The sequence below is a fragment of the Danaus plexippus genome, chromosome 6 (genome assembly GCF_018135715.1).
Source record: "Danaus plexippus chromosome 6, MEX_DaPlex, whole genome shotgun sequence".
Taxonomy (NCBI): domain Eukaryota; kingdom Metazoa; phylum Arthropoda; class Insecta; order Lepidoptera; family Nymphalidae; genus Danaus; species Danaus plexippus.
In genome coordinates, this window is record NC_083540.1 from 783,003 (window position 1) to 795,095 (window position 12,093).

The following is a 12,093-nucleotide window of genomic DNA, read 5'->3' on the forward strand; positions in this document are numbered from 1 at the left end:
TATTATGTTGCATGTCTCTGTATAATCAGATTTTATTTTGTACATAGCGGGAAACATTATACAACATTTCATATCGCACTTGCACAAAAAAACAAAGCTCCTACTGAGTAATTAGTTGGCGAACATATTTAACAAACATAAAAACCTATTTACTATTCATAAAAATGTAATCAAGTTAATTTGATTTAATTATAACTTAGTGTTAATTTTAAGTTAAAAGCCAAGTTAAATAGTTTAAATCACTTAACTATAGTGAAGGTTTACATTAAGGTAGGCTCTTTAAACCAATGTTAGGCTATAAATTTACGATACGTTTTACATCGTACTGTTTTACAACGTCTCATATTTTAGTCTTAGTAATGAACGTTTAAAATAATTTCATAGAAAGACGAAAATTTAATGAAAATGTCCGGAGGAAATGATCTCGTTACTTGAAGTGACAAATATGTTTAAGGTAAAAAGCCTCAACGACATTGTTTATTGTATGTTTACAGTACAATGGCGTTTTTGTTTGCCTCCATTGTCTTTGATAAATTTTAGGAATCATAGTCTAGGAGCTATTATTATTGAAGAGGATTTTTTCATTTATAATTTTCTCGTAATTTTTTGAGTTGTCGGGCAGGGATCTTTTGAGTGTGACACCGCTCTTTTCCCACTGTATTTTTTTATTGTTCCTTTGTTTTATTATAATTATTCATATAGTATCCGCTCGTAATATTTTTTTGCAAAATACTAAACATGTTTACGTTTCTTTACGTACATCACAGCTGCTATTATACCGTCCTTCAAAATATATTACCAGAATAATGAATGCAATTATAAAACTAGTTATTGAATATCGACGCTTCGTGTAAATTGTCATGTAATATTTTTCTGTGATAGTTTTGTCGCCAGGTAGCTCCTTGATCACCTGATTTCCGTTTCTTATCACAACATGACACTGAATAGGCGGATGTGATGCTTCCAACCAGTTTTTGCTTTTGAGCTGTTTTTCTGAGTTCAAACAACTTTAAGCTTTTCCTCAATGTTACGTCTGAATTCTGAACGTAGTCTACAAGAGATGGATGGAGAAAATCTTTGAAATCTCTTGCAGAATGATAATGAAATAATGAAGTGTAATAACTTCTAACTTTCATATACATCGTGTTCTGAGTTATACTAGGTCATAATAATTCTATTACGTAAGGAGGATTTTGTATTATTTATTTAGGAAAATGCTAATGACCCCAGATATTTTACTTACATTTTAAACATCGTAAACCGGACATCAGTGATGTCTATCAAAAACATTGGCACAATTTTAAAGAAAAAAAAAATATGTATCCCTATTACTAAATACAAATTTAAAATTTACAATAAATAGCATTCATGTCCATGAAACTCGCTGACTTTTTGATATATATTTTCCATCGTAACTTTATTTATTGCATTTCTTTATTTATTAATTTTAACCAAAATAGAAAATAGACTATGACAGAACTTAGGACAAGTTTAATGTAATGAATCTACTATATCATCGTGATTCATACAGATTCGTTGTTATCCGTCAAATGAGAAATCCTTCGTATTACAATCTCGTGTAGATTTCAACATGTCAAATCAATTTGAACTCGAATTCGTTATCTTAAAAACATCCCCACAATGACGCTGAAACTTCACCTTAACTAATAATCGCTCCACAACAGCCACTTGAACCTTATCTCACTATACTATTGTAATGTTCGCAATTCGTTCTGTTTTTTAATGGAAAAACACTCTCATCTCAAATATAATAACGTCTGACACATTTATCTTGACAAAATACAAAATATTATCCGCTGGGAAATATATCTATTTATAGAGAATGATGCGTGGATATAATCTTGTTCATAGATTAAGGTTTTTTCACCAGGCTTCCGTTTCATGACAACGTTCAATAAAAATATGTAGATTGAGTGAGAATGTTAATTTCAATAGTTATAGTTATAGAAGAAGAATAGAAGTACACATAATCATTTGAAATTAAGTAATTTATGAGAAGTAAATATCGGTAATAGCAACACTTGTATTATTCAACAAATCTACGATTAAAAAAATATTAGAAATTAACATTAATTAAGTAAAGAATTTTAATATAAAACATATAAGTATGTATTATGTAAATTTTGGATTATGTAGGCCTAAAAAAATATGATTTTACGAAATTTTAATGTCAAAATAATTTTTCATTACTGTTAAATGGTCTTTTTCTACTGCGAACAATGCAATATCATTAAGAGAAAAAATAATCTCTTGTATTACAAAATGGATGTAATCAAATTAATCATTTAAGTTTAAGGTTAGGTCCAATATTACATTTAAAATTACAATTATCATTCTTTACAACAAGTTTCTCTCATAGATTCCAGATGCTTAGTTATAAAAATATTATTTTACTACCTAAAATGATCCGATAATCCCATAAATCTGCAGTCAATTTGGATTTCTTTTTCAAGTTGTTTGAAATTTAATCTTGATTGATCGCTTACTCTACGGCTTTGACAGCGTCACCGTCTTAGCGGGCACGTGTTGGCAACCGCACTTGAATTTGGCCAAATTTTATTTCAAATGTGGCGCGAAAAGAACTGTTAAATGATAAATTTCATTATATTATTTCCCTAAAACATTAGGAATGTGAAATATAGGTTTTTTTGTGACAGACTTTATAAAACTATATTAAAGCCTCTTCGAAACTGAAACGAGCATTGAAAGGAAATACGAGGTAGGTCTCAGGTTTTAAAAAAGTTAGATGTTTCATAGGCTATGTTCTTGGAAGTGTTCCTATGAGAGAACTTGACGCGCCGGATGAGAAACCGCTGCCACTTTCTATGGTTATCGAAATGGGAAAAACAAGATCGCCCACCATGGGATCGCTATTGTAACATCGACGTTCAAAAGTTTCTTAACACATTACATATTTTTTATGGAGACTAAAATTATCAATACAACCTTTTTATTATTAAACTCTTTTGTTATTTATATGAGAATTACTTAATCTGTATTCACTCTTTCATTTGTCGGTGATAAAATGAAACGACAATTGTCCTTCTTTAAGTTCATTGTCTGTTGTAGCAATACATTTACCAGATAAGGTGTGAGTAAGTTTTTTATTTAGGTCGATTTTTTTGTAAAATTATGAAATTCATTAATACCATATTGTTCACGTCTAAAATTTACTAATAACATTGGACGAAACCAAATATCGTTCCTCGCAGCGATACGACATCCCCAAATTTATTGTTATAATAATTATATCCGCAATAGATCCTCCATAATAGAATAATGAATTAAAAATTAAGATAACATGATGATCGCAAATATATGTCTTTCGAAACTATATATTTAAAAAAAAAGTGGATTCGGCATACGAAAATTGTTTTGTAATAAAAGTATTAGAAAACTTAAAAGACGTTCAGACATCGTAGAATAAAATCTTTATTTCAATCAGTCAGCCATATTTACGATCGAAACTCAACGAGAATTAATTGATTACATTAATTAATTAGAATAGAAATATTTGACATACAGTGACAGTAAAAATGGAGGAATCTTCACGGATTGACAGTATTGACTGTGGTTCAAATATGTCAAAGTCGTGGTGGTGTGTGTGATGTTTATTTAGAATAATTCCTTGTATTTCTAATACATTTTATATAATATATAACTTTGTTCACATCTTCTCCATAATAAAGTTTGATTGCGTTAATTCTTAAATTCCACGTTGGTCCATTCACGCAATTATGTAATTTAAAAAATGGGCTCAAAATTTCCGCTTCACGTATTATATGATTATTTAATTTAAACCATGAAATAAGTTCGACAAATTTTCTATATACATACGTTAATTTTTTGGTTAAAGAACGGCAATTTTTCCAGGCCTGGACGCTCATTGAAGATACAGATGATAAAAGATTTCTTCCCTGTACCATTCACATGAATTTTTTTCTTTAATATTGTAACATAATAACGACATTTGCAAGTCAACAATGTGTACATGTCCGCTGATGTTAAAATGTAACAAATGCATAGAAATTAAAAATATACCTACATATTATAATTTTTCAAATCAAGTTTTAAATATAATCGGTGGAAATAAAAATGATTTTGAATTTATATTGCGATTCATCGGTTCATTAATAATACGAAATTAAATATTTACCATAGAAAAATTTGTACATATATAAATATTGTATTTTTACAAGATTAGCTGTAACCTGAGTCATTTTATTTATTCAAGTGACGAGACAGTTGTCTTATTTCGTTTTTCCTGTCATCGTGTTTCGTAATTGTATATTTAGTAATTCTTTTGTTCGGACCGGCTCTTTATTGTTATGTTTTATCTTAAATCTCTCTAAAAAGTGGGTAGTAGGTTGTTATATTGCTGACATGTTATATAGAAATGCTCCTGGACTTGTCACAAGTCACAAGAAACGTCAGGTTGATCGCGTCTGGCCGCTGGGGCTGAGGCTGTACGAGCGAGAGGCACGATCGAAATAGCTCCATTCATTTGCGATAAACAGCCAGTGTCGCTCAAACCGTCGTTGGTGATGCTCGCTGTCGGCAAATAGTATTCGGAGGTTATTAAAAGTTTAAACAATCACGTTATTATGAATTATATCCAATAACCGATTGAATGGTGTTGTGATAGTGTGTTTCAAAACATCCGCTGCTATCTGACTGTCAAAAACGAACTGTCGCGTCTCATTATTGAAAGGTCCAGTATTAGTTTGGTAAAAGTGTGTGCCGTGAACGCTTGATGCTTTTATTTGGACTTGATTAGACGGTTACTATTCTTTTATCACATTGAAATCACAAATGATTAAGTTGGTAAGTGTGTCTTGAACATTTTTAACTTATGATCTCATTGCTTCACAATCGAGGCAGTGGATCGTAAGTTGTGCGCATGTTTAATGAATATTAAGAATATTTATCCTACATGTCTTAACTAATTAATACGTACTATTATCAATGTTCGTATCACTGATAAGATTTTAAATAATTGTATTGCACGTTCATATATGCATTACTTCGTCAATATCACACGAGATGTGTCAAGAATTAAGTTTATATGGTTTTTTTTTTTAATTTAAATCGTCATACATTTCTCATCCAAATCATACGAAATGAGCGCAATGAACTCAGTTTCTTTCAATTGACTTTAATTTAAAAAAGACTAATTAGTGACTTGTAATAGATTTCATTAATATGTTTTTAATGTTTATATATTCGATTTGGAATAATTGAAGCATAAAATAAATTCTTATTCGAATGAAAGTGAATTGTACAGATTTGCTCTTGTTGCGTTAAGAAATTTTGCATGCATCATCTGATTTTACACGGTTTTTATCGATAAAATTCGCTTTTTGTTTCTTCTTTTGACTCCTATTTGATATTATACTAGTCTGTAGATCTTCGTACATTAGTAGCGATTAAACAAAATTGTCGTATTTAATACAATAATTTATGACGATAATGGATTACTTTTTCGATCAACGTGAACGCGAAATATACTTGTAAATTAATGAATGCTATCGACAAGGAACATGTTGTGTGTATGGTTTTTGCACGGTCGTATACTGAATACAATAGCGTTAAACAAAAAAAAATTAAAGATGTTTAAACCGGCCCTACACACACCTGTTGTTAATGTGTTATTATATAATGAGTAGTCGGTATCGCCTCCTCGCTTCCGTAGATATTCGGTTCAAAAACTTTTTAGAAAGATGTAAATCTCAGTGTATTAAGGTTAAAAAGTAAACATTTCGGTTCTAAATATATATAAAGGTAAAAATTATATTTTTTTTGTGAGTTTTTCTGCTGTTTTTGTTATGAGACACTCTCTACAAACATTCGATTTTATTTTTAACGAGTTTTAATAGACCTGATTTTTTTCAGCATTTACTATGAAGTTTTATTTTATAAAAAATGTTGAATTTCTAATAGTTTGCAATAATTATAAGTTAATAATGAATGAATATAATTTTTGTCCATTATTTTTATAAACAAACAAAAGACGATAGGTCATAACTTCTCAGAGTTGCCAGTTATGACGTTTTTAAAATCTGTATGTTAAATAATCATGGTTCCATGTTACTATTTAATATCATACAAGGGCCACTCGGACTGTTCCGGTAGTAATTTCACTCTTTATAATGTACCTTAATTATATGGAACGTGATTATTACGTTTTTTGACCGCCTACATTATGTCTCGCTGACTTTTATATTATTATTTTAAATCGAAGCCAATTACGGCTAGGTTAACAAAAAATTACTTAAAGTAACCGACTAAAGAATTGCACTTTGTAACTGAAGCTTATATAAATTGTTTGGGAATAAATTTGGTTTAAATTTATTAAAGTCTTAATTAAAATTCAGTTCTTATTGGAATGCAATTTACTAGTCCGATTTGTTTCTTCGCGAAAGATATGTAAATATTTTAATGGACATTTTCTCCGATTAACTGTTATAGCGCATAATTTAATTCATGCGTCTTTTAAGATAAAGGTTATATGATGGTAACGAGATTTGGCTCCAAACTATGTTAATTGGACTGTAGGTGACTTTGTTAACAACACAAGTGCACAGAAAGATACATTAAAGGTGTTGTGAGTGTTCTTACTGTAGATTTATTTTATTCGTTTCTTTATTCCATCCGAACGAGTTCTTAAACCACGTGACCCATTTAATGTGATCATACAAGAGAACGTTAAGTGTTTGAAAAATTGCAAAATTAGCTTTCTTTTACCGTCGGAGGATGTGCTCCACTTGCCCGTGCGTGATGCCCGCCGTTTAATGCACACCTGGGTTTCACCTGTCATTGTTGCTGTGATCGGATGGAGTTGATTCAGTGCAGATGGATACTTTAATGGAATATTCGCCACAAACACAGTATTATGTTTAATATTGACATTATTATAGTTGTATTTCTCTATTTGGTGCATGATCTAACACACCACGAGACAGCATGTCCAATATATTTGTAGATTTTTGACTTCAATTGATCGTTTATATATTAGGTTACTGTTTAGGCGTTCTCGTATAAGTTTATGAAGTCGGCCATTTTTTATTTTGGCGTGAGTAAAGAGTTCGGTTGGATACAGCTTCATTCGGTAGGTTTAATACATTAAATTCTGATGAAGACTCTTTTAGTCTTATTCATTATACAAATAAGGATAGTTTATTATTAAAAACTTTAATTGATTCTCAGTAGAGAATATTGCAATTACCGTACCTTAATAAACAAATGATATATTTTTCTCAGTACACAAATATTCTCGCAATATTCGTCTGTAACCGCGCTCGGTGTACGTAGCGTTATACGAACCACCTTGAACTTATTTATCAAACATTACTTGAGGGTGTTAGTATGGAATTACTTTTCGATCTTCAAGCAATAATCGACTTTATATCACTTCGCCGTACATGTGATATTACCCCGACTAGTGAGATACGTGCTGTCGTTATATCACGTTTTTTTTACTTAGTTTTTACTTATATCCAGCGATTTACAACTCTAAAGCTATAGATATAAAGTCTATTGTAATATTTTCATTGTAATTGCGTCTCAACAAATAATTATATTTTAAACCGGCTATCATATTGATGGTTTAATTTAAAACTGTTAACGACTGGTGCATATTCAACTGAACACATTGAAATACAAAAAACATATTAAATTAATTACTATACGTGTGACGTTAAACTTGAGAACATAAAGTTTGCTAACAAAACTAAGAACCATCAGTCAATTCGTTTGGACTCGGGTTAGTCAATTTAAACCAGATAACAATGTTTAGGTGCGTCCAACTACGTCTTAAGATAAAAGTTGTGACCGTGGGCGGAGACAAACAAAAACATGTTTGGAGAATTAGATATTTAAATGTTTACAAAATCATACAGCATGTCGTATCATATCATATGATATCAATCATTAATCCAAACATGTCACGCTCAGATCTCAGAAACAAGTCGATCGCAATATTTGTTTCTGTGCTGTCGAGATTTCAATCATGATGCAGTACTATTATTATGATACTTTAAAACTAGTGTAAATAGTCGCCATGTTGAATACATAATGTAATACATAACAAGTCATATAATTGTAAAGGAAATACGACCTTCCGTGTAACGTTAGCAAGTGACGCGAATGTCACGCGGCTGAGAAGGCTTAGGAGATATTGTGTGAGGAAAAACGAACCTCACTTCCTTCATATAAGAGATATTTTAGTTTGTCTGTTTGAATTACATCTAAAAACGATCGTGTATTAAATTATTTTATTAATAAACAATAAATCTTTGACCATATCCGTCGTTACTTATATGAAATATGTTAAATTCAATAAAATGCTTTTCGCACAATTTTCTCGAACATTCGGTTCGCAATGAACACGCAATTATGTAGTCTAAAATAATCATCAGAATAAAGAAGGTATATAATTATATTATTACATAATACAATACACATGTTCGTATAATTATTATCTTTACCAGAACCATTTCCTCGTCTCCGAGTTTTAACCGACTTAAAAAAAGGTCCTCAATTTGTCTATATCTTTTTTTCGCTTGTTTTGTTGGCGGGGCTCGTGGGAAGTTTGATTGATAGAAATTATAGCTTTTCTCATTGATGTCTACCAGAGATACGTCTGATCCCAATAGGTTGATTACTTCCATATTTAGTTCGGAAAAAAACCATCAACAAGCAACTTATTGTGATAAAATTTCATGTCGTATCGTACTAAAAAGTATGAGAACATGTACTTATACTGTCCACATACAGTGTCGAGAGGAATCTACTGTTATATGTCCAAATCGCAGGTCTGTATTTAGGTAACAGAGCAAAGTGTTATCGTGTTTTTTCAGTGCTCCGTTAATGAACATGATTATTTTTTAATTCGGCTCCGGTCGTGATATAATCCGCGGCCGATTTTGCAATGATATGATATCAAGTGAACGTAATTAATTCTAATTACCTCTAATTACCGTTACAAATTAAAAGAAACTCCTTTCACAGGAACACAATTGAAATGCCTTGTTTCGGTGTTTGAGCAATTCTAGATTTTAATTATATGAATACTTGTGATATGCTCTTATATTTAATGTATGTAGGCATTACGTGTGTGTTTTTTGTGATATAAAAATATTATATTATAAATATATATGACATATTATAGCGGCAAGAGCCATTGTGTGGGTTTTTTATTCGTCAGCTGAAACTTCAAGTTTTTTTGTCTGTCAAATATGCACTTACGTCTTCTAGTTTGCAGTCCAATTTTTTTTTTCTTTATAAGTTGAATAATTTTATCCCACAATCCGAAATGAAACACTCCAAAGTTAACATCTGACATGCGAGCAAAACCGCATACGATAGGCGATGTCTAGTGAAACGTGAATGCTTGTATAATAATTTACATAATAGCTTGGTAAGCTGTCCGAGACCGCTGTATCAGTGACATCATATCACATGCCTGGATTGAGACCTGGAAGTTAGATTGACGCGGTCTTGCGAAGACTCACAGCAGAAACTGGACCTATGACAGAAACTACTGGCTGCGAAATAAGAAAATATATAATCACTTATATTTTATAGATTTATCTCTGTCATTAATATTCATTTTATCAAGTCAATTTAAAGAAATCTTCGCATTTCAACCAAGAAGTTATCAAGCCATCAACTTGCTTATCCGAAGATAAATCCGTAGCCTAAGTCAGTTTATTGTTTGAGGATCGTTCCATCTGAATCCTTTAATGAATCAGAGTGACATCACAGTTCAGATATGCCGACATTCTTAACACGCCGACGTCCGGCTCAATACAGTTAAACCCCGCGACTTCGGCTAAATATTTAAAATTTCATGTATATACCGATGTGGATATATCGATTGGTAATATCGAGTTACGTAATTTCGATACCTCTGTCTATATAGCATGTTGGCGCTAAACACTTTTATACAACAGAATGACAACTTTCAACTTTTCCACACGAGAGTCGCATCTTAAGATAGTTCTCATGATTCACTAGTTAAGGTATTGTGTGGGTTCAGATAAAACATATTAAATAAACTGAACATTATGTGATCTTTTTGCTTTGAGTATACTTTTTTCTCTCGACTCGTTTCCGTTGTTGAAGGTATATTGTTGTTTCGGCGTCCATTTCATACGCTTTCAATGCAAAATGTTGATGAATAATCTCTGTGTTGTTATTCCACGACCGCGCCGTCATTCGGTACGTACTTTCCTGTATAAATTCAATTTGATATTCATATATGTTTTAACAACGTCGTTAATATTAATATTCAATCTCTTCATTAGCGTTTCTGTGAAATCTTAATGTTATAAAACATTATTGATTGCACTGCAACTGGTGAACTCACAGAACTATGTGACTTACTTACTATATCTTTAGTATGAAAACTGTTATAAATAAATATATATATATATATCAGACCTTCAATCACTAATAAATGAATATTACTTGCAAGATATTATTGCAAAGACGACGATGGCATCCATCAAACCGGAAGGAAAGAGACCATCCATATTAGAAAGAGACAATAATATTGAAGATGCGAAATGGGCGTTTGTTTCTATTGTAAAATAATTAACAGTTGCAATGAAATAGACGGAAGTCATAAAATTACATCTCATCATTGTTATTGGAGCTATTTTTATAACATCTTGAGGTACATACGATCAAAACATGATGCTATACAGCTTTGAGATGTAATGGATGCAGTCATAGCAAAACCAATTAAGCCCTCCTCCTGACCAGCGAAGTCTCTTGGAAAGACTGATCAATATATTTAGTAAATTGTTTTTGAGCTCATTTTTTGAGACCCCTTCATTACGCTCAACACTGTTGTACACTACGGATTTAATAAGATAACTAATTCAGCTCCTATTCTGTCAGCCGAATATCTGGCGGCACGAGCGGATCCTAACGTCACAACGCGATAGTTACGATGTAATATGTACGATTGTCTATCGCAGCGGATGTCGCAGCCGCGGATGTTCCGCTCCTTTTGCCTGTGTGTTGTGAAATACTATGGAATACAATTATTATATATAATTATTAAACTGTAGGTAAAAATTGAGGTGACTGTATAAAACGTAACTATTTATTCTCCAAGGAGTTTTAATTCAACTTACAAGTTTATCAAAATGTGTACGGAAGCTGATGCAGCGGAGTCCTAAAAATATGTGACTATATGTTCTGTCCAAACAGAAATTAATAATTATTTCTCAAACTTGATTACGACAGTACTCTTTGATTTGTAATTGATTTTCGTATGTATACAGATCGATATTTCTTTTATCGATTCATTGATTTCCAAGTAGGGCACAGATAACAATTACTACAACTTATTATATTTACAGTGACATAATAAATAGACATCGGTAGATAATTTTGTTCCATCAATCTCGTTTAATTCAATAAAATTTTATACATAACATTACAACGGATAGATTATTATTCTGTTCTAATTTTTAATACAAGTTTACCCGAAATGCGTCTTCTCCAGTCAAAAACAATTCATCCGTGCTAATATCTAATTTATATATACTAATATTTTGTTGTTCTATATACATAATAACTTTTGTATACCACTGTCCTAACTAGAGAAATATTACTGATTCGTTTGAAACGTCCCAAAATACGTCGGCCATGATGTTTAAATGTCGATGATATAAAATACGTCTAATACGTATAATTTATTGCGGACCTCGCCTAAATTCAAATGGACCGCACCCGTTACAGAATTCGTAAAAGCAATGCAACATTGAAACTTAGACCTTCAAACGAAACATCTATTACTGTATTACTGCTGATACGATTTGATCGAGCTAAACTTTCGAGTGAGAGGTCTTATAGATTTTTTTTTTAATTTTCGTGTAATTTTACATTTCAAATAGTTCCTACATGATCATATATTAATACGAACACTGGCTGGTACATTAATTTAAGGTTTTAAATATAATAATTGCAGTCCAAGTGTCGCAATTCATCTCCATTGTCTCTGGTTTCAAATTAAAATCAGTGGTATTATGTTAGTCGGCGTTGCACCGCTTCCCATTG

General features: G+C 31.5%; 1 protein-coding gene across 1 annotated transcript in view; it reads left to right on the top strand.

Annotated features, from left to right (window-relative positions):
- The first annotated feature begins 4,517 nt into the window (after nt 1-4,517).
- Nucleotides 4,518-12,093, top strand: part of LOC116778140 (rho GTPase-activating protein conundrum) — a 29,480-nt gene continuing 21,904 nt past the window's right edge. The window contains exon 1 of the mRNA XM_061529630.1: nt 4,518-4,845. Coding sequence (XP_061385614.1) covers nt 4,834-4,845 — 12 coding nt within the window. The 5' untranslated portion in view covers nt 4,518-4,833. The remainder of the gene's footprint in view (nt 4,846-12,093) is intronic.